This window comes from Aphelocoma coerulescens (assembly GCF_041296385.1).
Source record: "Aphelocoma coerulescens isolate FSJ_1873_10779 chromosome W unlocalized genomic scaffold, UR_Acoe_1.0 ChrW_unloc_scaf_1, whole genome shotgun sequence".
Taxonomy (NCBI): Eukaryota; Metazoa; Chordata; class Aves; order Passeriformes; family Corvidae; genus Aphelocoma; species Aphelocoma coerulescens.
The window spans coordinates 8,893,518-8,915,342 of NW_027184080.1; the positions used below are offsets into that span (position 1 = coordinate 8,893,518).

A 21,825-nucleotide genomic window follows, 5' to 3' on the forward strand; every position below is an offset into this window, starting at 1 on the left:
AATCTTCCTCCATGTGATTTGCAGCTTGTCTAGAATAAGAGCTCAGATTTCCAGGGTGACTGCTGAGACACCTGACACAGAGGTGGAACATCCTGAGTGGTGTGAGGAATGGGAGGATATGGGCCAAATCTTGAAGAAATTCTCTGACCCAATGGTTTGCAAGTTTCCCCCTGAACAAGTTCAGAAACCAGCTGAGGTGGAAAAATATCTGAAAAAGAAATACAATGACAATTCTAATGAGAACAATTTCCTGTGTGACAGTGGGGAAGATGTGAAGAGGTGGGGTGGACAACCCACATCTGCCCTGGCAGCACGAGTGCATGAATTGAAGAAGCACAAGTTTCAGAAAGGAAGTTCGACCAAAAAGGACGTAGCTCCAGTTGCCTGTAGCCAAACTGTTGGAAATGATGGAAAAGACGATGACATGTCCAATTCCCATGAAGGAACCTCTAAGATGCAAGCCCAGGGAAAGAAGGACAACCAGGCATAGAGGGGCCCTGCCTCTAGCCAGGTAGAGGCCAGGGAAAACCATGTTTTTTGGACTGTGTGGATTCGTTGGCCTGGTACATCCGAACCACAAAAATATGATGCCTTGGTTGACACTGGTGCGCAGTGTACAATAATCCCATCGCAACATGTGAGGGTAGAATCTGTTTCTATTTCTGGTGTAACAGGTGGATCACAAAATTTGACCTTGGTGGAAGCTGAGGTGAGCCTGACTGGAAATGAGTGCAAGAAACATCTCATTGTGACTGGCCCAGAGGCCCCGTGCATTTTGGGCATAGACTTCCTCGGGAACGGGTATTTCAGAGACCCCAAGGGACTCAAGTGGGCTCTTGGAATAGCTGCTGTGGAGACAGAGGGCATTAAGCAATTGAACACTTTGCCTGGACTATCAGAGAACCCATCTGCAGTTGGCCTTCTGAAGGTGGAAGAACAAAGAGTACCAATTGCTACCTCGACAGTGCATCGCCAACAGTACCAGACAAATCGAGATGCTGTGATTCCCATCCACAAGATGATCTGCGAGCTAGAGAGCCAAGGGGTGGTCAGCAAGACCCACTCACCCTTCAACAGCCCCATCTGGCCTGTGCACAAGTCTGATGGGGAATGGAGATTGACTGTGGACTATCGTGCCTTGAATGAAGTGACTCCACCATTGAGCGCTGCTGTGCCGGACATTTTGGAGCTCCAGTACGAGCTGGAGTCCAAAGCAGCCAAGTGGTATGCCACTACTGACATTGCCAATGCATTTTTCTCCATTCCTCTGGCAGCAGAGTGCAGGCCTCAGTTTGCCTTCACCTGGAGGGGTGTGCAGTACACCTGGAACTGACTGCCCCAGGGGTGGAAGCACAGTCCCACAATCTGCCATGGGTTGATCCAGACTGCACTAGAAAAGGGTGAGGCTCCAGAACATTTGCAGTACATTGATGACATCACTGTGTGGGGGAACACCGCAACAGAAGTGTCTGAGAAAGGAGGGAAAGTTATCCGGATTCTCCTGGAAGCTGGTTTTGCCACCAAGAAGTGAAGAGGAACAAGAACAAGTGACACGTGCTGAAGAAGCTCCACCATACAACCAACTGCCATCAGAAGACACATGCTACGCTCTTTTCACTGACGGTTCTTGTCGCATCGTAGGGATGAAACAAAAGTGGAAAGCAGCTGTATGGAGTCCCACACAACGGGTTGCAGAAGCTACTGAAGGAAAAGTTGGATCAAGCCAACTCGCTGAATTCAAAGCCGTTCAACTAGCCCTGGACATTGCTGAAAGAGAGAAGTGGCCAAAGCTCTACCTCTACACTGATTCATGGATGGTAGACAATGCTCTGTGGGGATGGCTGGAAAAGTGGGAAAAAGCTAATTGGCAGCGTAGGGGAAAACCAATCTGGGCTGCTGAAGAGTGGAAAGACATCGCTGCCCGTGTAAGAAAGCTGGTTGTGAAAGTCTGCCATGTAGATGCCCATGTCCTCAAGAGTAGGGCTAATGAAGAACACCAAAAAAACAAGCAGGTAGATCAGGCTGCAAAGATAGAAGTGTCACAGGTAGATTTAGATTGGAAACGTAAAGGAGAGTTGTTCTTAACTCGATGGGCCCATGATGCCTCAGGCCATCAGGGCAGAGATGCCACCTATAAGTGGGCACGAGATCGAGGGGTGGATCTGACCATGGACAGTATCTCCCAGGTTATCCATGATTGTGAGACATGCGCTGTGATCAAGCAGGCCAAGTGGGTGAAACCCCTGTGGTATGGTGGGCGGTGGTCCAAATACAAGTATGGGGAGGCCTGGCAGATTGATTACATCACACTGCCTCAAACCCGCCAAGGCAAGCGCTATGTGCTCACAATGGTAGAAGCCACCACAGGATGGTTGGAGACCTACCCCGTGCCTCACGCTACTGCCCGGAACACCATCCTGGGCCTTGAGAAGCAAGTCCTGTGGAGGCATGGTACCCCTGAGAGAATTGAATCTGACAATGGGACTCATTTTAAGAACAGCCTTATTAACACCTGGGCTAGAGAACATGGCATTGAGTGGGTGTACCACATCCCTTACCATGCACCAGCTGCAGGCAAAGTGGAACGGTGCAATGGATTGTTGAAAACCACTTTGAAGGCACTGGGTGGGGGAACTTTCAAAAATTGGGAACAGCATCTGGCAAAGGCCACCTGGTTAGTTAACACCCGAGGTTCCACCAATAGAGCTGGTCCAGCCCAATCTGAATCCCTGCATACAGTAGATGGAGATAAGGTCCCAGTAGTGCATGTCAGAGGTCTGTTAGGAAAGACTGTGTGGATGAATTCTGCCTCAAGTACAGTCAAACCCATCTGTGGGGTTATCTTTGCTCAGGGACCTGGTTGCACATGGTGGGTAATGCAGAATGATGGAACAGCACATTGGGTACCACAAGGAGATCTGATTGTTGGGTGAAAACCAGCTGTAATGTGAAATGCCTGTGTACCACTGCTTGCTGAGGGTCACTCTTTGTACATAGCTGTGTATACATATATGAATGTATTGATGTGTGTGTTTAGAGTTAGAATATATTAATTTGGGCATTGAGCCAACGATATGGGATAAGGGGTGGAATGTCCTGGGGTGACTTTATGATGTGTGTCCCATGTGGCTGCTCTATGCCCAGAAATTAACTTTGTGTCTTTCTATGCCTCTAAACTGAGCCTGAGAGGGGGAAGGAAAAAACTGAGCAAAACTTTCTCAAAGCAGTTTGCAGCTTGTTCAAGGTCACACAGAGATAGCAGTTTCTGCCCAGCTGCTGCAGGGGCGCGAGGAGGCACCCAGCTTGCTGCTTTCCAGTCAGCTTTTGGCCAGTTTTTTTTTTTTCAGTTTCCTTTTCTCCGGAGAGAGACTGAGAGTTGAACTTTTCTTTTCCTTACCTGGAATTTCAGATTTTCTCCCTTTTCTACTGGACTGCTTCAACCTCAGAGCACATCAGGAAGACTTTCCACTGGGCACAGAGGGCCTTGCCCTGGGCCAAGCCCCAGCTCCGAGGAGACCAAAGGGAGGACTCTAACACTTTTTCCCAGCGTTTTTCTCCACAGCAAGAGATTTTATTAATTAGCATTATTTTCCTTTTCCTGTGTGTTTGGTAAATAAATAGTTTTATCTCTTTCTCTTTCCTTCGAGGAAAATTTATTTTTTCCAGAAGCTGGTGGGGGAGGGGTGGTTGTGCCTTCTCTCAGAGGATATATTTCTAAATTTGGCCAAACCGGAACAGGATGATAGAATAACACTTCTGTAAAATGTATAGGACAGAGCAAAATCAGAAGCAAGAACATTAAACACATGCCTCTGTCTCATTTCTTCTAGTACAAAATACTATAATTAATTTTAAACTCCCAATGAAGGCAATCTTAATCCAACAATAGCTCTGACAACATATCCAGGCACATACTTTCCATGAACTCAGATGCTCAAGGAAAAACCCCTACCAGAGGTACAAGCTTGACAACCAAGGTCCAACTATTTAAATCATGACAGCAAGACCTGCTAGATAACATCTGGTATCACCCCTCACATTTTCATAAAGAGATTTGTATTTTTACTGATTGAGGTTATGGCGTTTAGATTTCTCTAATAACAAGACTGCCTGTTAAAAAGAATAGCAAAGAACATACCTTTGTTGATGGCGGAGTAGGAAAATTAAGCCAGGCTGGAGCAAAGTCATGCTGCGCCATTTAGGTCTAGTCTCTCTGAATCAATGAAACAAGGCTTCAGCACCTCATGGCAAGTCCCTGTAATGAGAACAAAACAAGAAATGAGCACTTTTCAGATGCTTCTCTTACAAGAGGATTACACTTGAGGTATTTTGATCAGTACTTCCATTTTGCTTTCTAGTATTTTTCTAGTATTATCTGCCTTGGTTTGAAAGACAGGTGTCTGCCAAGGAAGGCAGAAGACTCCCTTGAAATGGAAAATGCAACCCCCTTCCCTCCAAATTGTTATAATTTTGATATTAAGGGGTTTTCAGGCAAAGATATGAGGAACAGGAATAACAGTTCTTTACTATTATATATCTATATGTGTATAACAAGTCAAACAAACAGCAATAACTATGGCAGGCACAGCAAACAGAGCCACAAACCTAGTCCCAGCCTTCTCGGCTGTCAGGCCCTTTCCCCTTTGGTGCAGTTCTGGTCGCAGCCAGCAGGGGTGCTGGCAGCTCCCGGTGAGCAGGGCAGGTGCAATGGTTCCCCCACGGCTGCGGTGGGAGCTCCGGAGTGAGCTCGGGGAGCATGCAGCAATGGCAGCCTGGGATCCTGGGAAGAGATGGAACAAAGGCTTCACAAACCCCCTGGGCAGCCGATCCCGGTGTCGGGCCGGACCCTCGGGAGCAGCAGGCTGGAACAGCAGGGACGAGCACAAATCACAGGTGACAGACGAGATATATTGAACTCCGGAGCTGCGGTGGGAACCCCGGAAGGTCTCAGCAGGCAGGACGTGCGAGGCTACAGAGTAGTGAAGGCTCAAAGCAATGGTGGGGGCAGGGCGGCAGCAGCCCGGCTCCCAGCACGGCAGGGAAGGCAGGCTTGGGAATCTCAGGGTTTTTCCCTGAGGCACCCGAGCAGATGGTGAAAAGGTCCCTTGTTTAGTAAGGTGGGGTGTTAGGGTCCCAGTGGAACAGCTGCTCCAGTGAGCAGGCTCCACTCACGGTAGAAGGAAGGCAGCCGAAAAGCAGAAGCCTGCAGTGCTGACGAATGTCCTCCACAACGATGGCAGCCTCTCTTATTCCGAACACTGAGAACACCAGACCACAAGCCCAGGTAAAAGAGAGTAGCCAGTTGGACCCCTCCCTCTGCGGCCAGTTCTTTTGTTTCTCCCAAGCACCCAGCAATTTGTCTCCCGGGCAACATATATGGGAAAAATTCCTCAAGAGAAAATAGAAGGGGAACTCCCAAAACCCCAACAACATCTTTAACATGAGCCAGCATGTGCCCAAGTGGGCAAGAAAGCCAATGGCATCCTGGCCTGTATCAGAAATAGTGTGGCCAGCGGGACCAGGGAAGTGATTTTCTGTAGGGTATGCCCAGCCACTGCCCTGGAGGGATGTCTGCTGAGATAAGGAGATGGAGCAATCTCCCAGCAGGACTCCCTGGAAAGGGAGCTACTCTTCAGTTATGGTGAGAAAAAGACAGACCCAGAATCCTCTGGGAGACCCTATGCAGATCCTTTGTAACCCATTGGCCTTTACCCTCTGACACCCACCCCCTGTATCCCTATAAAAGCTAGCCTTCTGCCTCTGTGAGAGAGCTCTCGTCCCTGGCTCCCCCCTTCACTGGACCAATAAAGCTACCTTGTGCGGAACCAGCTACACGAGCCTCTCGTCTCTCTCTGGTCTGGCCTGGAGGCTGCCCTGCAGAGCTGAGCTGGAATCATGAGCTGATAATCACTAAAGAGCTGACAGCTTCTGCATGGGCCCTCCTAGCTAGCAGCTGAGGGAAGACACCAGGCCTCAGGAAGGCGATTCCTTTTGGGACCATCTCTCTGGACTGGTCACAGCTTCCTCGGTCAGAGCTACTGACCCATCACCAGCTGTAATAATTGTCTCTCTATACTGGGCACTGGTGAGGCACCTTGAGTGTTGTGTCCAGTTCTGGGCCCCTCACTACAAGAAGAAGGGCAGCGGAACTGGGAAAGGGGCTGGAACGTAAGTCCTATGAGGAGCAGCTGAGGGAGCTGGGGGGGGCTCAGCCTGGAGAAAAGGAGGCTCAAGGGGGACCTTCTTGTTCTCTACAACTCCCTGATATGAGGGTGGAGCCAGGTGGGGGTTGGGCTCTGCTCCCAGGGAACAAGGGACAGGACAAGAGAAAATGGCCTCAAGCTGTGCCAGGAACAAAGAGTGGTTAAGCATTGGAACAGACTCCCCAGGGCAGTGGTGGAGTCACCATCCCTGAAAGCGTTCAAAAAACAAGGAGACCAGACAGTGTTTACATGTCCAGAAATACTGCTAAAATCCAGTAAAATTCTCTAGCTTGAAAATGAGTAAGACAAGATAATGGCTTAAATACAACCCAAGAGTACTTTTCTTACCCCATGCTCTCTCCACAGGTGAGAAAACCTCTATCAGTAAGCAAGAGAATGCAAGATAATGCAAACTATATTACTTGGAGGTGAGCATCAGCACAGAAAGAAATAGATGAAATTGCCTGAATTAAAAGGGTGTCACTGTGTTGGGGTTTGGGAGTTCCTCTTCTGTTCTTTTTTTTTCCCTTGAGGAATTTTCCCCATATATGTTGCAGGGGTGACAAATTGCTGGGTGCTTGTGAGGAACAAAGGACCTGGCCAGGAAGGAGGAACCCAGGGGGGCTACTCTCTTTCACCTGGGTGTGTGGGCTGGTGTGTGTTCTTGGCGTTCGGATGGGGGAGAGAGGCTGTCATCCTCGTGGAGGGATCTTATCTTATGTAGGCTTCTGCTTTTCAGCTGCCTTCCTTCTACCATGAATGAAGCCTGCTCACTGGAGCAGCTGTTGCACCAAGACCCTAACACCCCATCTTACTAAACAAGGGACCTTTTCACCATCTGCTCGGGTGCCTCAGGGAGAAAACCCAGGGATATTCCCAAGCCCGCCTTCCCTGCCCTGTTGGGAGCCGGGCTGCTGCCGCCCTGCCCCCACCATTGCTTTGAGCCTTCACTACTCTGTAGCCCCGCCACGCCCTGCCTGCTGAGACCTTCCGGGGTTCCCACTGCAGCTTCGGAGGTCAATACATCTCGTCTGCCACCCGGGATTTGTGCTCGTCCCTGCTGTTCCAGCCTGCTGCTCCCGAGGGTCCGGCCCGACACCGGGATCGGCTGCCCAGGGGGTTTGTGAAGCCTTTGTTCCATCTCTTCCCAGGATCCCAGGCCGCCATTGCTGCATGCTCCCAAGTTCACTCCAGAGCTCCCCCTGCAGCCGCGGGGGAAACATCGCACCTGCCCTGCTCACCGGGAGCTGCCAGCGCCCCTGCCGGCTCTGACCAGAACTGCATCAAAGGGGAAAGGGCCTGACAGCCGAGTAGGCTGGGACTAGGTTTGTGGCTCTGTTTGCTGTGCCTGCCATAGTTATTGCTGTTTGTTTGACTTGTTATACACATATAGATATATAATAGTAAAGAACTGTTGTTCCTATTCCTATCTTTGCCTGAAAGCCCCTTAATTTTGAAATTATAATAATTTGGAGGGAAGGGGGTTTAATTTTATTTTCCATTTCAAGGGAGACTCCTGCTTCCCTTGGCAGACACCTGTCTTTCAAACCAAGACACACCAAAACTGCAGGAAAAACAAAAACCCTCCAACAACATCTTTAATGTTAGAGAGTCAAGGCATTACTTTGTTCTGGCCAGGATGTACCACAAAAATCATGTCATCCACACATAGCCCGGGTGTGCAGAGAGAATCATTCCATGACACATGGCTTTTACAAGATTTTTCAGATATTTTATACAGCCAAAACTCATAGAAATGTAATGGGTCAGTCTTCATTGGTCCCAGGTTGCATAGTTCTTAGTAGTTCTTAGTATTTGGTTTCTTATTGGATCCATGTTTCTTCGCCTCCAATGCTAATTAGGTCTTCCTTATCTCTCCTTTCTTAGACTAGCTGTCTCCGACTAGCCAGGGTTAAGGTTCAAAGCTGATGTTCCGTTAACGGCCACTGATAGCTCTTGTCTTTTGAGCTACTCCCAATTTGTTGAGATGTTAAGTTCATCAGGCCTCACCTAGAGGAACAATGCCCTGGAAAGAAGCTTCAGTTCCCTTCCCCCAGGGCAAAGGCAAACAAAACCTTTGACTAAAGTTATACAAAAAATTTTAAACTGGTATATTTTCCAGCAAGGGTATCATAGAATTATGCTCTGCTGCTAGATACTGCAAAATTGTCAATGACTCAAAAGTATCTTAAGTATGATATACACACTTAGAAATTCAGCTAGTGAAAACAATTAACATCCACACACATTTTACAGGGAGACCCAAAAAAAGACATATTCCACATTTCTGCACAACGGAATGCAAATCTGTTAGTTGGTGAGCACAGATGTAGTTCACTTTAATTGAAAGCTGCTGTAATTTGAGTAAATTTTAGTAAGAGCTGAGTAATCTGAACCTGATAATTATTGTTCTATTCTGGCCTGAAATGGGCTACTGCAGACTTCCAGTAATAGAAAAATGTTCCAACTTCCAAAAGGAAGTATAGCAGATTCATAAGCATTAAACTGTACTACTTAACTAAGTTGTTGGTTCCTTTTTATGTAGTGAGCTCATACAAAAATTTTTAGGTACTTCTGATATCAGTGTTAAACTATAAGGTAAGATGTACAAAATCTGCTATCATTAAATAGAGACAAGTTTTTAAATTAACTTGTTATTTAACTTGTCATAAATTACTCTACCGAAGTCATCCAAGACTCTCTTCTAAATGAACTTCAAAAGAAATTCCAGAGAAATTTTCTAAATAATCCAATTGTGTCAAACTAGTTTAAATAAATGAAGTTCTAGTCACAGAACTGTCAAAAAAATGGCTTTTTTTTCTAACAGCTGATACAAGGGGCTTAGATTTTAGGGGTTAAGTGGTGTGGGTACTGCTAGTATTGCAAAACTTTGCAGGTGCTTGCTAAACAATGTACTGATTGCTGAACATTTGTTATACCGGCCAGGCAAAGGGGAAGGATGTATGGGAGGATGAGGATAGGATGCCAGGCCATTGATAAGAGGAAGAAACCATGACCAGAATTCCTGCTTTCGGACCTTGGAACTGGCTCGAACCAGCTTTGGGGTTTGGACTTGGACCAGGACCTCAGAGAGCATGTGCAACTGTCTTGGGGTGACTTGATGTTGTATTCCCTATCACTGCTCTATGCCCAGAAATTAGTTTTATGCCTTTCTATGCTTTTAAACTGAGCCTAAGTGGAGAGAGAGAAAACTGACCAAACTGCTCAAAGCAGTGCTTTTCAAGGACACAGACAGAGATAACACACTCTCGTTCTCTGCATTTTTTTCTTCTGTGTTCTGCTGCTGTGGGAGAGGAGCGGAGAAGCACCCTGCTTGCTGTTCAGCCAGTTTTTGGTTTTCTTTTTCTCCAGAGAGAGATGGAGAGTTGAACTTTTGTTTTCCTGGGACTTCATTTTTTTTTCCTTTTCCTCTGCTGGACTGTTTCAACATCAGAATATATTGGGAGGAATTTCCACTGAGGCCTTGGCCCTGGAGGTGGGCCCACCACCCTGTCCCAGCTCCAAGGAGGGGGAGAGAGAAAGACTACAGAAGGACTCTGAAATTTTCCCAGGTTTTCTCTCTACAGCGAGAGGTTTCATTATTTAGCATTAGTATATTTTAGATATATTTCAAGCTGAGTACCGCAGTTGGCACACATGGTTGTTTTGGGGCTACCCTCCATGCGTCCGATGCAGCAATAAACATACCTACTTTACAACTTTTGAGTTGTAGAGTCTTCCGCATATCATTTTGGCGACCGCGGCAGGACCTTGTCTGCCCGGCTGCAGGATCGGCTGAGGGGGTGCATGTCCTAGCCGCAGCCCAGGAGATTTTCCTGGTGGAATTCCCCTTCTTGGCTCGCTCACTGCAGGGGCAGACAATGACCTGTTGGGACTGCGGACAAACGGTATGTGAAAAGTTTAGGGGCCTGTAAGTCATACGCTTGTCTGGGGAAATACAAAAGGGGGCTGATAAGACACGCAGAGATGTCTGGCACATGGCTTACCCCTGTAAGGAAAGAGGGAGTCTGCAGACTGAAGGCAGAGGAATTCGCCGACCAATAAGGCGGCCGCGAGAGATCCTGGGGGTGGATCGGGCGAATCTGAGGTGTTGTGGAGCCGGCAAAGGGGGTTCGCCAATAGAAATGATCCAGGGGGGATCAGGTGGACCCAGGGGTTTTGTTGTATGGGTATGAATGGGGCTAGTTTGTGTGAATGTGGTGGTTAGTGTTTTTGTGTGGTGTTTAATGTTAAAAGTAATTTTGCTGGGGCTGCCTTTGGCTCCATGCCAGCCTGCTGCGCTTGGTACGGGTTAAGGAGCACAAGCAAGGTTTTGTAATTAATGTATTAAGTTTTTAAGAGAGAAAGTATTCCTTGGTGGTTATATAAGGGAAGTTAACTTTGCTGGGGTTGCCTTTGGCTCTGTGCCAGCCCGTTGTGTTTGGTACGGGGTTAAGGCACCACAAGCAAAGTTTTGTAATTAATGTATCAAGCCCCTAAGAGAGAAAGCATTCCTCGGTAGTTATATAAGAGAAGCATAGCATGGGACTCTTTTAACTGGTTCCATGCTGTCCTAACTTCACGTTTTACTAGGGGAATTCCTTGCTTTGTTTGTAGAAATATTGCAGTTTCAGATTCATGGCATCCTGTGTGGATTTTAGGGCAGTGTATCATTTGTACAACTCAGTGGTACAGTTCTTCTACTCGTTTACAAAGCAAGGAGTGTTTAGGATGTGGTGTTACCCTGGGGCTTAGTATTGTTAAATTTGTATGTGGGAAGAGTCATTTAGTCCCTGAGATTTGGTCAGTACGTAAAAGAGACTGGGAAAAGAAACCGGGAAGGGGTGGTGGTGGTTGCCCTTGTAGAAGAAGACTGAAGAGGACTGGGGGAATTTACCCTAGCAGATCCACTGGTTATAATGAGGCTAGGGGAAAAGGAAAAGAAGTGGAATTCTTGATTGATACAAGGGCGACATATTCGGTTTAAAATCAAGCTTTGATGACAGTGGGGGAATGATTATATTATGGTAAAAGGAGCAACTGGCCAATCTGAAAAGGCATACTTTTGTAAACCCTTGAAGTATAAACTAAGAGAACAATGGGGCATTCACAAGTTTTTATTTATGCCCAACTCCCCAAAAGCACTTTTGAGTAGAGATTTGCAGGAACAGCTACAAGCAACCATCATGTTTAAAATTGGGAAATTACTCTAGAAGTAAATGATCACCAATATGTGGAAGTATTAAGTTTAATATTAACTACCTCAGAGGCTAAAGAAGAGATGAGGAAAGAAATTATAAACCAAGTATTTCCTGAGGTATGGGCTACAGATGTATCTGGAAGAGCCAAGAATGCACCCCGACAGAGATTAAGCTCAAAGAGGGAAAGCAACCAGTCAGGGTTAAACAATACCCCATTAAGAAAGGAGACAGGGAAGGAATTAGCTCTGTAATTGAAAATTTTTGTGACTAGAACTACTAAAGAAGTGCCAGTCCGATTTTAACACCCCTATTTTGCCTGTCTGCAAACTTGATGAGTCATACTGGGTGGTACAAGATTTATGGGCTATTAACAAAATAACTGAGGACCTTCATCCTGTGGTGGCAAACCCCTATACTTTGTTAACATATTTAACATCCGAGCTAACTTGGTTTATTGTTTTAGATTTAAAAGATGCCTTCTTTTGCCTCCCCCTCCATGAAGCCAGTCAGAAAGCATTTTAATGAGAAAGCCTTAAGAGTGGGCGCAAAACTCAACTCACATAGACGGTGTTGCCTCAAGGATTTAAGAACAGTCTCACCCTGTGTCTTGGGATGACCTTATGATGTGTGTCCCATATTGCTGCCTATGCCCAGAAATTAATTTTTGTGCCTTTCTATGCCTCTAAACTGAGCCAGAGAGGGGGAAGGAAAAAACTGAGCAAAACTTTTTCAAACCTGTTTGCAGCTTGTTCGAGGTCACATACAGATAGCATTTTTTTCCAGCTGAGGCAGGGGAGGGAGGAGGCACCCGGCTTGCTGTTTTTTGGAGTCAGCTTTTGGCCAGTGGTTCAGCTTCTTTTTCTCCAGAGAGAGACTGAGAGTTGAATTTTTTTCCTTTCCCTAGAATTTCGGATTTTCTCCCTTTTCCACTGGACTGCTACAATATTAGAACACATCGGGAGGACTTTCCACCTAGCGCAGAGGGCCTGGCCCTGGGCCAAGCCCCAGCTCCAAGGAGACCAAAGGGAGGACTCTAACACTTTTCCCAGGTTTTTTCTCCACAGTGAGAGATTTTATTATTTAGCATTATTTTCCTTTTCCTGTGTGTTTGGTAAATAAATAATTTTATCTCCTTCACTTTCCTTCGAGGAAAATTTATTTTTTTTCCCCGAACCATGTGGGGGAGGGGTGGTTGTGCCTTCCCTCAGAGGATATATTTCTAAATTTGGCCAAACCGGAACACCCTGTTTGGAGAACAACTTGCAAAAGACCTAGAGTCCTGGGAAGCCCTGCCAGAAGAAGGGAAGCTATTACAGTACGTGGACGATCTTCTCCCGGACAGAGGAAGCTTGCATAGCTTGGATGGTAAACCTCCTAAATTTTCTGGGGCTCCAAGGGTACAGGGTATCTAAGAAAAAGGCTCAGGCGGTGAAATAGAAAGTTTCTACCTGGGCTATGAAGCCAGCGCTGGACAGCGAACTTTCAGACAAGATCGCAAAGAAATGATATGCCAAACCCCTAAGCCCCAGACAGTGAAAGAGTTACAGACTTTCCTGGAGATGACAAGATGGTGTGGATTATGGATCTATGAAAGAGGCCACACAGGCCTTTAATCAGCTGAAGAATGCCCTCATGTCAGCTCCAGCTCTAGGACTTCCATACATGAGTAAACTATTCTTTTTGTTCTCTCATGAGAAACAAGGGATTGCTTTGGGGATACTGGCGCAGAACCTGGGCCCATACCGATGGGCAGTGGCCTATTTCTCTAAGCAGTTAGATGCAACGGCTAAAGGATAGCCCGAGTGTCTCAGAGCTGTCAGTGCAGTCGTGCTGAACGTTCAAGAAGCACGCAAGTTCACTTTAGGCCAGAAAATGACTGTGCTAGTGTCCCATACTGGATCAGCAGTGCTGGAAGTGAAAGGTGGGCACTGGCTTTCCCCACAAAGGTTCCTGAAATATCAAGCCATCATGAACAAGATGATGTAGAAATAGTAGTAACTAACATTGTCAACCCAGCTTCTTTTCTCAGTGGAGACCGAGGGGAACCGGTACACCACGATTGCCTAGAGACTATCAAAGCCACCTACTCCAGTCATCCAGATCTGAAGGATACCCCTTTAGATGATGGAGAGACCTGGTTCACTGATGGGAGCAGTTATGTCATCAGTGGAAAGCGGCATGCTGGGTATGCAGTTACCACCTGCTGGGAGGTAATAGAATCTGGACCGTTACCAACAAACACCTCTGCACAGAAAGCTAACATAATTGCCCTAACCAGTGCCTTGGAAATAGCAAAAGAAAAGAGAATAAACATACACACAGATTCGAAGTATGCATTTGGAGTTGTACATGCACATGGAGCCATTTGGAAAGAGAGAGGGTTGTTGAATACCCAAGGGAAAAACATCAAACATGCACAAGAAATAATGTGACTGTTAGATGCTGTACAGTTACCTGAAAAAATAGTAATCATGCACATTAAGGCACACCAAAAGGTGAGCTCAGAATTAGAGAAAGGAAATGAGCTGGCCGATTGAGAGGCAAAAGAAGCTGTGAGAGGCGAGAACAACTGAGAGGGCCTTGATCCCAGATAGGCAGATCTCCCTAGAAGGTAAGCCAATAAAACTAATTAAAAGTCAAACGAGAGTATAGAATCAAGAGGGGTGAGCTGTTGCTGAGGAAAGAAAGTTAGACATTCCTTCCCATTCATTATGGTTAGTAAAAACCCATTAGGGAATAGATGCCCTATATAATTAAAGGATTATTGCCAGGACCATTATACAGGTAACCCGGAAGCATGATCTTTGCATCCAGACTAAACCCAAGAATACCCCCAAGCCAAAACTCAAGCAAATCGGAAAAGGCCATGGGCCTGGGCAGCAGTGGCAAATCTATTTTTCAGAACTTCCAAGAAAAGGGGGGTATTAATATTTGTTGGTATTAACAGATGCCTTTTCAGGATGGCCAGAGGCTTTCCCCACCAGAACCGCCAAAGCCCAGGAAGTAACCAAAGTACTGCTACAAGAAATAATACCACACTTTGGAGTCCCAGCCACAATATTTTCAGACAGAGGGCCACACTTTATTTCAAAGGTGGTGCAGTAAATTAGTCATTATTTGAGCATAGATTCGCTTCATACTCCATACCACCCACAGTCAAGTGGCCAAGAAGAGAAAATGAATCATTTGATCAAACAACAGATTGTGAGACTAGGGCAGGAAGCCAACTTGCCCTGGCCCCAATCTCTTCCACTTGTCTTGCTACGAATTCGGACTAAACCCAGAGCTAAAGTTCCTTTGAAATGCTTTATAGGACACCATATGGAGAACAAAAAGGGACATCTATCCAAATTGGGGAAGAAACACTAGCCACCTATATGGTGGCTTTGAGCAAGCAGCTTAGAAAAATTAAAATGCATGTGGCTGGGACCCGAAGTCCAGGTCTGGATAGTCTTGCACATGACATACAGCCTGGTGATTATGTATATGTTAAGTCTTTTGCAGAAAAAGTTTTGGAACCACAGTGGGAAAGACCATTCCAGGTGCTTCTCACTACCTTTACGATGATCAAGGAGCAGAACGCTTGGATCCATTACACCCGAGTGAAGAAAGCACCACAAGTTTGGAAAGTCATTTATCAAGACCCAACAACTTCCAAACTGGCTCTGAAACATGTCTAGACTGTCAAGTGACTCGTATCATGTTTTAATCATAATATCAATTTTGGGATTGGGAATGCTTCAGGTATCCCAGAGAGAAAGATTGGCAAGTAATTGACCTCCCAAAACCAGAACAAAAGGAAAAACTGGTGGTAGGCTTGATAAGAGCATTTGCCAATTTGCAGAATGTTACTGAAATTACAGCCTGTCTACCTTTACCTGAGGCAGCAGGGGAGCCTATGCCGTGAGGAATATTAACAATGAATTTGACTAGTGTTGGAGATAAGAATGATAACAAGCAGATTAAATGTCGCCCAGACCCTAGAGTTGAGTAGCAGGAAGTGATGGCTACTGCCTGTAAGAAACAGACCACCCCAAGACCCAAATCCCAGTGTGACAAATTAAAAGACCCATATTACGAGAAAGTAAAGAACCCAATATTGGGACCTGGGCTATTTAATTTGGGACGGTGTACCTATAATGAAAGGGTAAAGAAGAATGTATCTGTAACAATCATGAACTGGAAATGTGAAGATGCTGAATCCCTCCAGGTAGGACAGACAGAGGAAAAATGGGAGTCAATTTGGTCTGTGTCTATTTTGTCACATTTTAGATACATGGCCGTAGCCCCTGGTGCATTATATGGTGAGGAAATTTAGAAAGTAATAGAACAGAGGAACCATTAGGTGAAAAATGGACCTCCTCCCGTAAAAAAAATAAAAACAGCAATAGTTCCCTTTTGGCATTGCCTAACAATCTATAATTGTAGCTCAATTGATAAAGAAATAGAACAAATTCCTCCTCTGGCAGCAGCCCTGGAATATGGATGCGAATGCAGGGGGTGGAATAGTAGTATTAAATTGAAAGACATGTGAAAACCCAAAAAGGGAACCACACTAAACTGCAAAAACCAGCATTCCAAGCCCAGGACATCTTATTTGGGCCTTAAGCGATGGAACCTGGACAACACGTTTACCCTTGGATAGAAAGGTGAAACAAATTACGCTTGGGATGGTTACTTTATGCCAAATTTGGAAAAATTCTCCCTTTAAAGGAAACCTAGAAAGACGAGTAAAAAGAGAAAATAGGGATTTTAACACTGACTGGAATGAACCAAATACAGGGGTTAAAGCTAGTTGGGCACTAGAATCCCTATTGACTCCTTTAGCTACTTACAGAAATACAGCATGGCTGTACCAATTGAAGGGGCAGGTCTTGAAATTGGCTAATGTAACAAAAAAAATAAAAAGGATTCAAGGATCTAAACCTGCAGGTACAGGCAAACTCTAGGATGACCTTACAAAACAGAATGGCACTGGATATGATGTAGCTCAAGGAACATGGAGTATGTGGATACCTGAAGGATGACTTAGACCATTGCTGTATACATATCCCAAATGTGACCCAGGATGTGGAAAATGATCTGAGATTGTTAGACCATATTCAAAGGAACACACACAAGGAACAAGAAGATATGAAGGAAAGCTGGGTGGACAAAATTTTTCACAGGTTGACATGGAATTTGTCAAGTTGGGTGAAAACTTTAATTGGTACACTGTTTTCACTGTTTGTAATATTATTAAGAGATCAGAAACCCCAGAGACAGAGCGAGCAGAGGAAAAGAAAGAAAAGGGTTAGGACCCCCTGGAAGCTTTTCCACCCCCATACAATACTGCGCCAGCTGTGGGCCCCCAGCCCACACCCTGTGCACGCCAGCCATGCCTGTGCCAGCGGTGGCTCCAGCCAGCTCGGATGTCTCAGCCCCTGCCCCGCGTGTGCTGGCCGTGCCCACACCGACCGCAGCCCCGACCAACTCGGGCGCCTCCGCCCCCGTCCCTGCTCCGCGCATGCCAACAGCTCCTGCCCCGCTGACGGTTCTGGCCTGGCTGCGGACTTCCGCCCTTGCCTCGTTGGCGGTTCCAGCTTCACCACCGAGTTCCGTGGTTCCGATGTGTCCTCCTCCCCGCGAAGGAGCACCATACCAAAATACTAGGAGAAATTCAGTTAAAAATCAAAGACACCTCGATAATTGCTCTCCTGCCACTACTCCAAAACAAAGGAAAAGGGTCTCTTCTAAGGTTATGATGATTGAGGAACAAAAAGGTTGGGATCAAGAAATCAACTTATTCCCATTACAAGAAGTACCTATGGGAGGGGTTCAAGGGGGGACAGGATTTGTGAATGCTCCTTTGACCTCTTCAGAAGTCAGAAATTTTAAAAAGGAAATTAAAGGATTATTAGAAGATCCCATAGGTACAGCTGAACAATTAAACAAATTCTTAGGTCCCAATATTTTCACTTGGGAAGAAATGCAGTCAATAATGAATATTATATTTTCCCAAGAGGAGAGGCAGATGATTAGAGCTGCTGGAATGAGAATTTGGGAAAGAGAGAATCAACAAGGTCCACCTGGGGACCAGAAAATGCCAATAGCACCTCCTAACTGCAACCACAATGAAGAGGCAGGGCGAGGATGTAGGGTATGCCCAGCCACTGCCCTGGAGGGATGTCTGCTGAGATAAGGAGATGGAGCAATCTCCCAGCAGGACTCCCTGGAAAGGGAGCTACTCTTCAGTTATGGTGAGAAAAAGACAGACCCAGAATCCTCTGGGAGACCCTATGCAGATCCTTTGTAACCCATTGGCCTTTACCCTCTGACACCCACCCCCTGTATCCCTATAAAAGCTAGCCCTCTGCCCCTGTGAGAGAGAGAGCTTGTCCCTAGCTCCCCCCTTCACCGGACCAATAAAGCTACCTTGTGCGGAACCAGCTACACGAGCCTCTTGTCTCTCTCTGGTCTGGCCTGGAGACTGCCCTGCAGAGCTGAGCTGAAATCACGAGCTGACAATCACTAAAGAGCTGACAGCTTCTGCACAGGCCCTCCTAGCTAGCAGCTGAGGGAAGACACCGGGCCTCGGGAAGGCGATTCCTTTTGGGACCATCTCTCCAGACCGGTCACCTCTTCCTCGGTCAGAGCTAATGATCCCTCACCAGCTGTCATACGAGGACATATGAATGATTATCGTAATCTGATAATCAAAGGAATAAAAGAGGCAGCACCCCGAGGGAAAAATATCAGCAAAGGTTTTGATGGACAGCAAGGGAAGGAGGAAACTCCAACTGAATGGTTAGAGAGGCTCCGAAAGAATACGAAATAATACTCCGGAATTGACCCTGAGAGCATAGCCGGGCAAGCTCTATTGAGAGTTAACTTTGTCACTCATGCCTGGCCAGATATTAGAAAAAAGCTGGAAAAGATAGAGGATTGGCACGAGTGGGCATTAAATGAATTATTAAGGGAAGCTCAGAAGGTTTATGTACGGAGAGATGAAGAAAAAGCCAAAATAGAAGCAAAAATTATGATAGCCACTATGAGGAAAAGTAACTCCCAGAGGAATCTGAAGCCCCCAAGTACCACTCCCAAACATTCAGGTTTCAGAGACAGGGAAAAGAGAAAAAACAAAACCCCAGCACGATCAAAATCCCAGGAGCAAAGCAAAAATGCCTGTTTCTATTGTGGGGAAGAAGGACACTATAAGAGGGAATGCCCTCGTCTAAAAAAGAACCTGAAAATATTCCAAGAGATACACCCAGAAGAAGAATAGGGAGGTCATGAGCTGTATTTTCTGGGGGATAAATACCATATAGAGCCTTTGGTAACTTTAAAAGTAGGCCCCCAAGAGGAGGTATTAGAATTTATAGTTGATACTGAGGCAGAGAGAACTTGTGTAGTAAATATTCCAAGAGGGTGTGATGTGAGTAATGACACTGTGAAGGTAACAGGAGCAAAAGGAGAAGGGTTTGAAGTTCCTGTCATTAAAAATGTGGTGATTGAAGGGGAAACCAGAATAGGGATGGGAGATGTCCTATTAGTTCCTAGGGCAGGTTGCAACTTATTGGGGAGGGACTTACAATTCGGACGTACAATTAGGAATAGGGGTCATACTGGAAGAAGGGAAGATGACAGCTAAAGTGTTAAAACTTGGCCAAGAAGATGAGGGAAAGATTAACAAAGAAGTTTGGGCTGGGGAAGGAAATAGGGGAGGATTGAATATTGACCCCATAAGGGTCACAATTAAAAGAGAAGAATGTCCCATACGTGTGCGTAAGTACCCCATATCTTTAGAAGGAAGAGAAGGCTTAAAGCTGGTAATAGAAGAATTGATAAAGGATGGGACATTGGAACCTTGTATGTCTCCTCATAACACCCCTATTCTCCCAGTAAAGAAGTCTGATGGGATTTATAGATTAGTACAAGACTTAAGGGAAGTTAACAAGAGAATTCAGACCCGTTACCCAGTGGTACCCAACCCCTATACCCTTTTAAGTAAAGTCCCACCTCAGCATCAGTGGTTTAGTGTAGTGGATCTTAAAGATGCTTTTTGGGCTTGCCCATTAGCAAAGGATAGTCGAAATATTTTTGTTTTTGAATGGGAGGATCCAAGTACTGGGAGAAAGCAGCAATTAAGATGGACAAAATTACCACAAGGATTTAGTGAGTCTCCAAATCTATTTGGGCAAGCTTTGGAAGAAATATTGCAGACTTTCCCCACTCCTCCTGGAATACAAATTATCCAATATGTGGGGATGACCTTTTATTATCAGGAGAAGCTGCAGTCGAAGTTAGGGAGGTTACTATAAAACTTTTTAATTTTCTTGGAGAAAAAAGGATTAAGGGTATCAAAAGGGAAACTACAATTTGCAGAATCAGAAGTAAAATATCTTGGTCACTTAATAAGTAAAGGTAGCCGAAAACTTAATCCTGAGAGGGTTGCAGGGATTTTATCTCTTCTCCCTCCTTCTTCAAAGAAGGAGGTTAGAAGACTGCTTGGATTATTGGGATATTGTAGACTATGGATTGAGGGGTATATGCAGGCAGTAAAATTTCTATATGAAAAATTTACAGAGGGGGACAATATAAAGTAGACCAGAGAAGATGATAATAAATTAGAAGAACTGAAGTGTAAATTGGCCTTGGTACCAGCTTAGAGCTTACCCTCATTAGAAAAACCCTTTCATCTGTATGTGAATGTGGAAAATGGAGTGGCTCATGGAGTTTTAGTCCAGGAATGGGGAGGAGTGAAAAGGCCAGTAGCTTATTTATCTAAATTGCTGGATCCGGTGAGCCATGGCTGGCCAGTATGTATTCAAGCTATAGCAGCTACAGCTATTCTGGTAGAAGAGAGCCGTAAACTTACTTTTGGAAGTAAACTAATTGTGTGTGCGCCTCACGCAGTCCGAAATGTGTTAAATCAAAGAGCTGAAAAATGGTTAACAGATTCTAGGATGTTAAAATATGAAGCAATTCTGATAGATAGTGATGACTTGACACTAGAAGTAAACAAAAGTTTGAATCCAGCTCAATTTTTATATGGAGAACCAAAGAGTAACTTAACACATAATTGTTTAGAAATTATACAATACCAAACTAAAATTCGGGAAGATCTAGCAGAACAGGCCCTTCCAGAAGGGGAAAAAATATATGTTGATGGTTCATCTAGATGTTTAGAAGGAAAAAGGATGTCAGGATATGCGTTGGTTGATGGGAAAAATATGCAGACCACTGAAAAAGGGAAATTGCCTTCAAATTGGTCGGTTCAATCTTGTGAGTTATACACTCTAAAAAGAGCACTGGAATATTTAGCACAAAAGAAAGGAACCATATATACTGATTCAAAGTATGCCTTTGGGGTAGTACACACCTTTGGAAAAATTTGGGAAGAAAAGGGATTACTTAATTCAAAAGGAAAGGGACTGATACTAGGGACTCATTTTAGAGGTTTTAGAGGCATTAAAATTGCCTGAAGAAATAGCTGTAGTACATGTTAAAGGACACCAAAGGAGAATGACCTCAGAAATAAGAGGAAATAATTTGGCAGATCAAGAGGCTAGAGATGCAGCAGAAAATGGGGCCAAAAGGGTTATGTTAGTTTTGACTCCAGATAAGGAAGAATTAGAAGTTCCAAAATGTAGTGAAGCAGAAGAAAAATAATTAAGTAAGATAGGAGGAGAGCAAGATCAATCTGGAAAATGGAAACTCCCTGATGGGAGGCAGTTACTTAATAAGCCACTTACTAGAAAAATATTCGAAGACATGCATCAAAAAAGTAATTGGGGGTACTCAAGGTCTGTGTGATCACTTTTTAAGGAATTATGGATGCATTGGGATCTTTGGATTGGCAAAGCAAGTAACTGAGAAATGTATAACTTGCCAAAAGGTAAATAAAAAGGTAATGAGAAAAACAACACTAGGGGGCCGTGAGTTAGCTCTGTGTCTTGGGGTGACTTGATGTTATATTCCCTATTGCGGCACTAAGCCCAGAAATTAGTATATATACCTTTCTATGCCTTTAAACTGAGCCTGAGAAGAGAGAGAAAAAAAAAAAAAAACCTCAAGGACACAGACAGAGATAACACACTCTCGTTCTCTGCATTTTTTCTTTTTTTGGCTTCTGTGCTCTGCTGCTGGGGAGAGGAGCGGGGAAGCACCGGGCTTGCTGGTTCAGCCAATTTTTCGGGGTTTTTTTCCTCCAGAGAGTTGAACTTTGTTTTTCCTGGGATTTTGGATTTTTTTCCTTTTTCTACTGTACTGTTTCAATATCAGAGCACATCCAGAGGACTTTCCACCGAGCACAGAGGGCCTGGCCCTAGGCCAAGCCCCAGCTCCGAGGAGGAGGGAGACCAAAGGGAGAACTCTAACATTTTTCCCAGGTTTTTCTCCACAGCGAGAGATTTTATTATTTAGCATTACTTTCCTTTTCC

The 21,825-nt window shown here is 45.2% G+C and overlaps 1 protein-coding gene across 15 annotated transcripts in view; it reads right to left on the reverse strand.

The window, feature by feature from the left end:
• Positions 1–21,825, reverse strand: part of LOC138102701 (vasculin-like) — a 147,369-nt gene that overhangs the window by 92,177 nt on the left and 33,367 nt on the right. For 14 of the 15 annotated variants that reach the window (XM_069000452.1, XM_069000449.1, XM_069000451.1 and 11 more), the window contains one exon: positions 4,139–4,255. The exons of the other annotated variant lie outside the window; for it this stretch is intronic. In XM_069000452.1, the coding sequence (XP_068856553.1) occupies positions 4,139–4,198 (60 nt within the window). In that variant the 5' untranslated portion in view covers positions 4,199–4,255. The remainder of the gene's footprint in view (positions 1–4,138; positions 4,256–21,825) is intronic. 15 annotated transcript variants of the gene reach the window in all.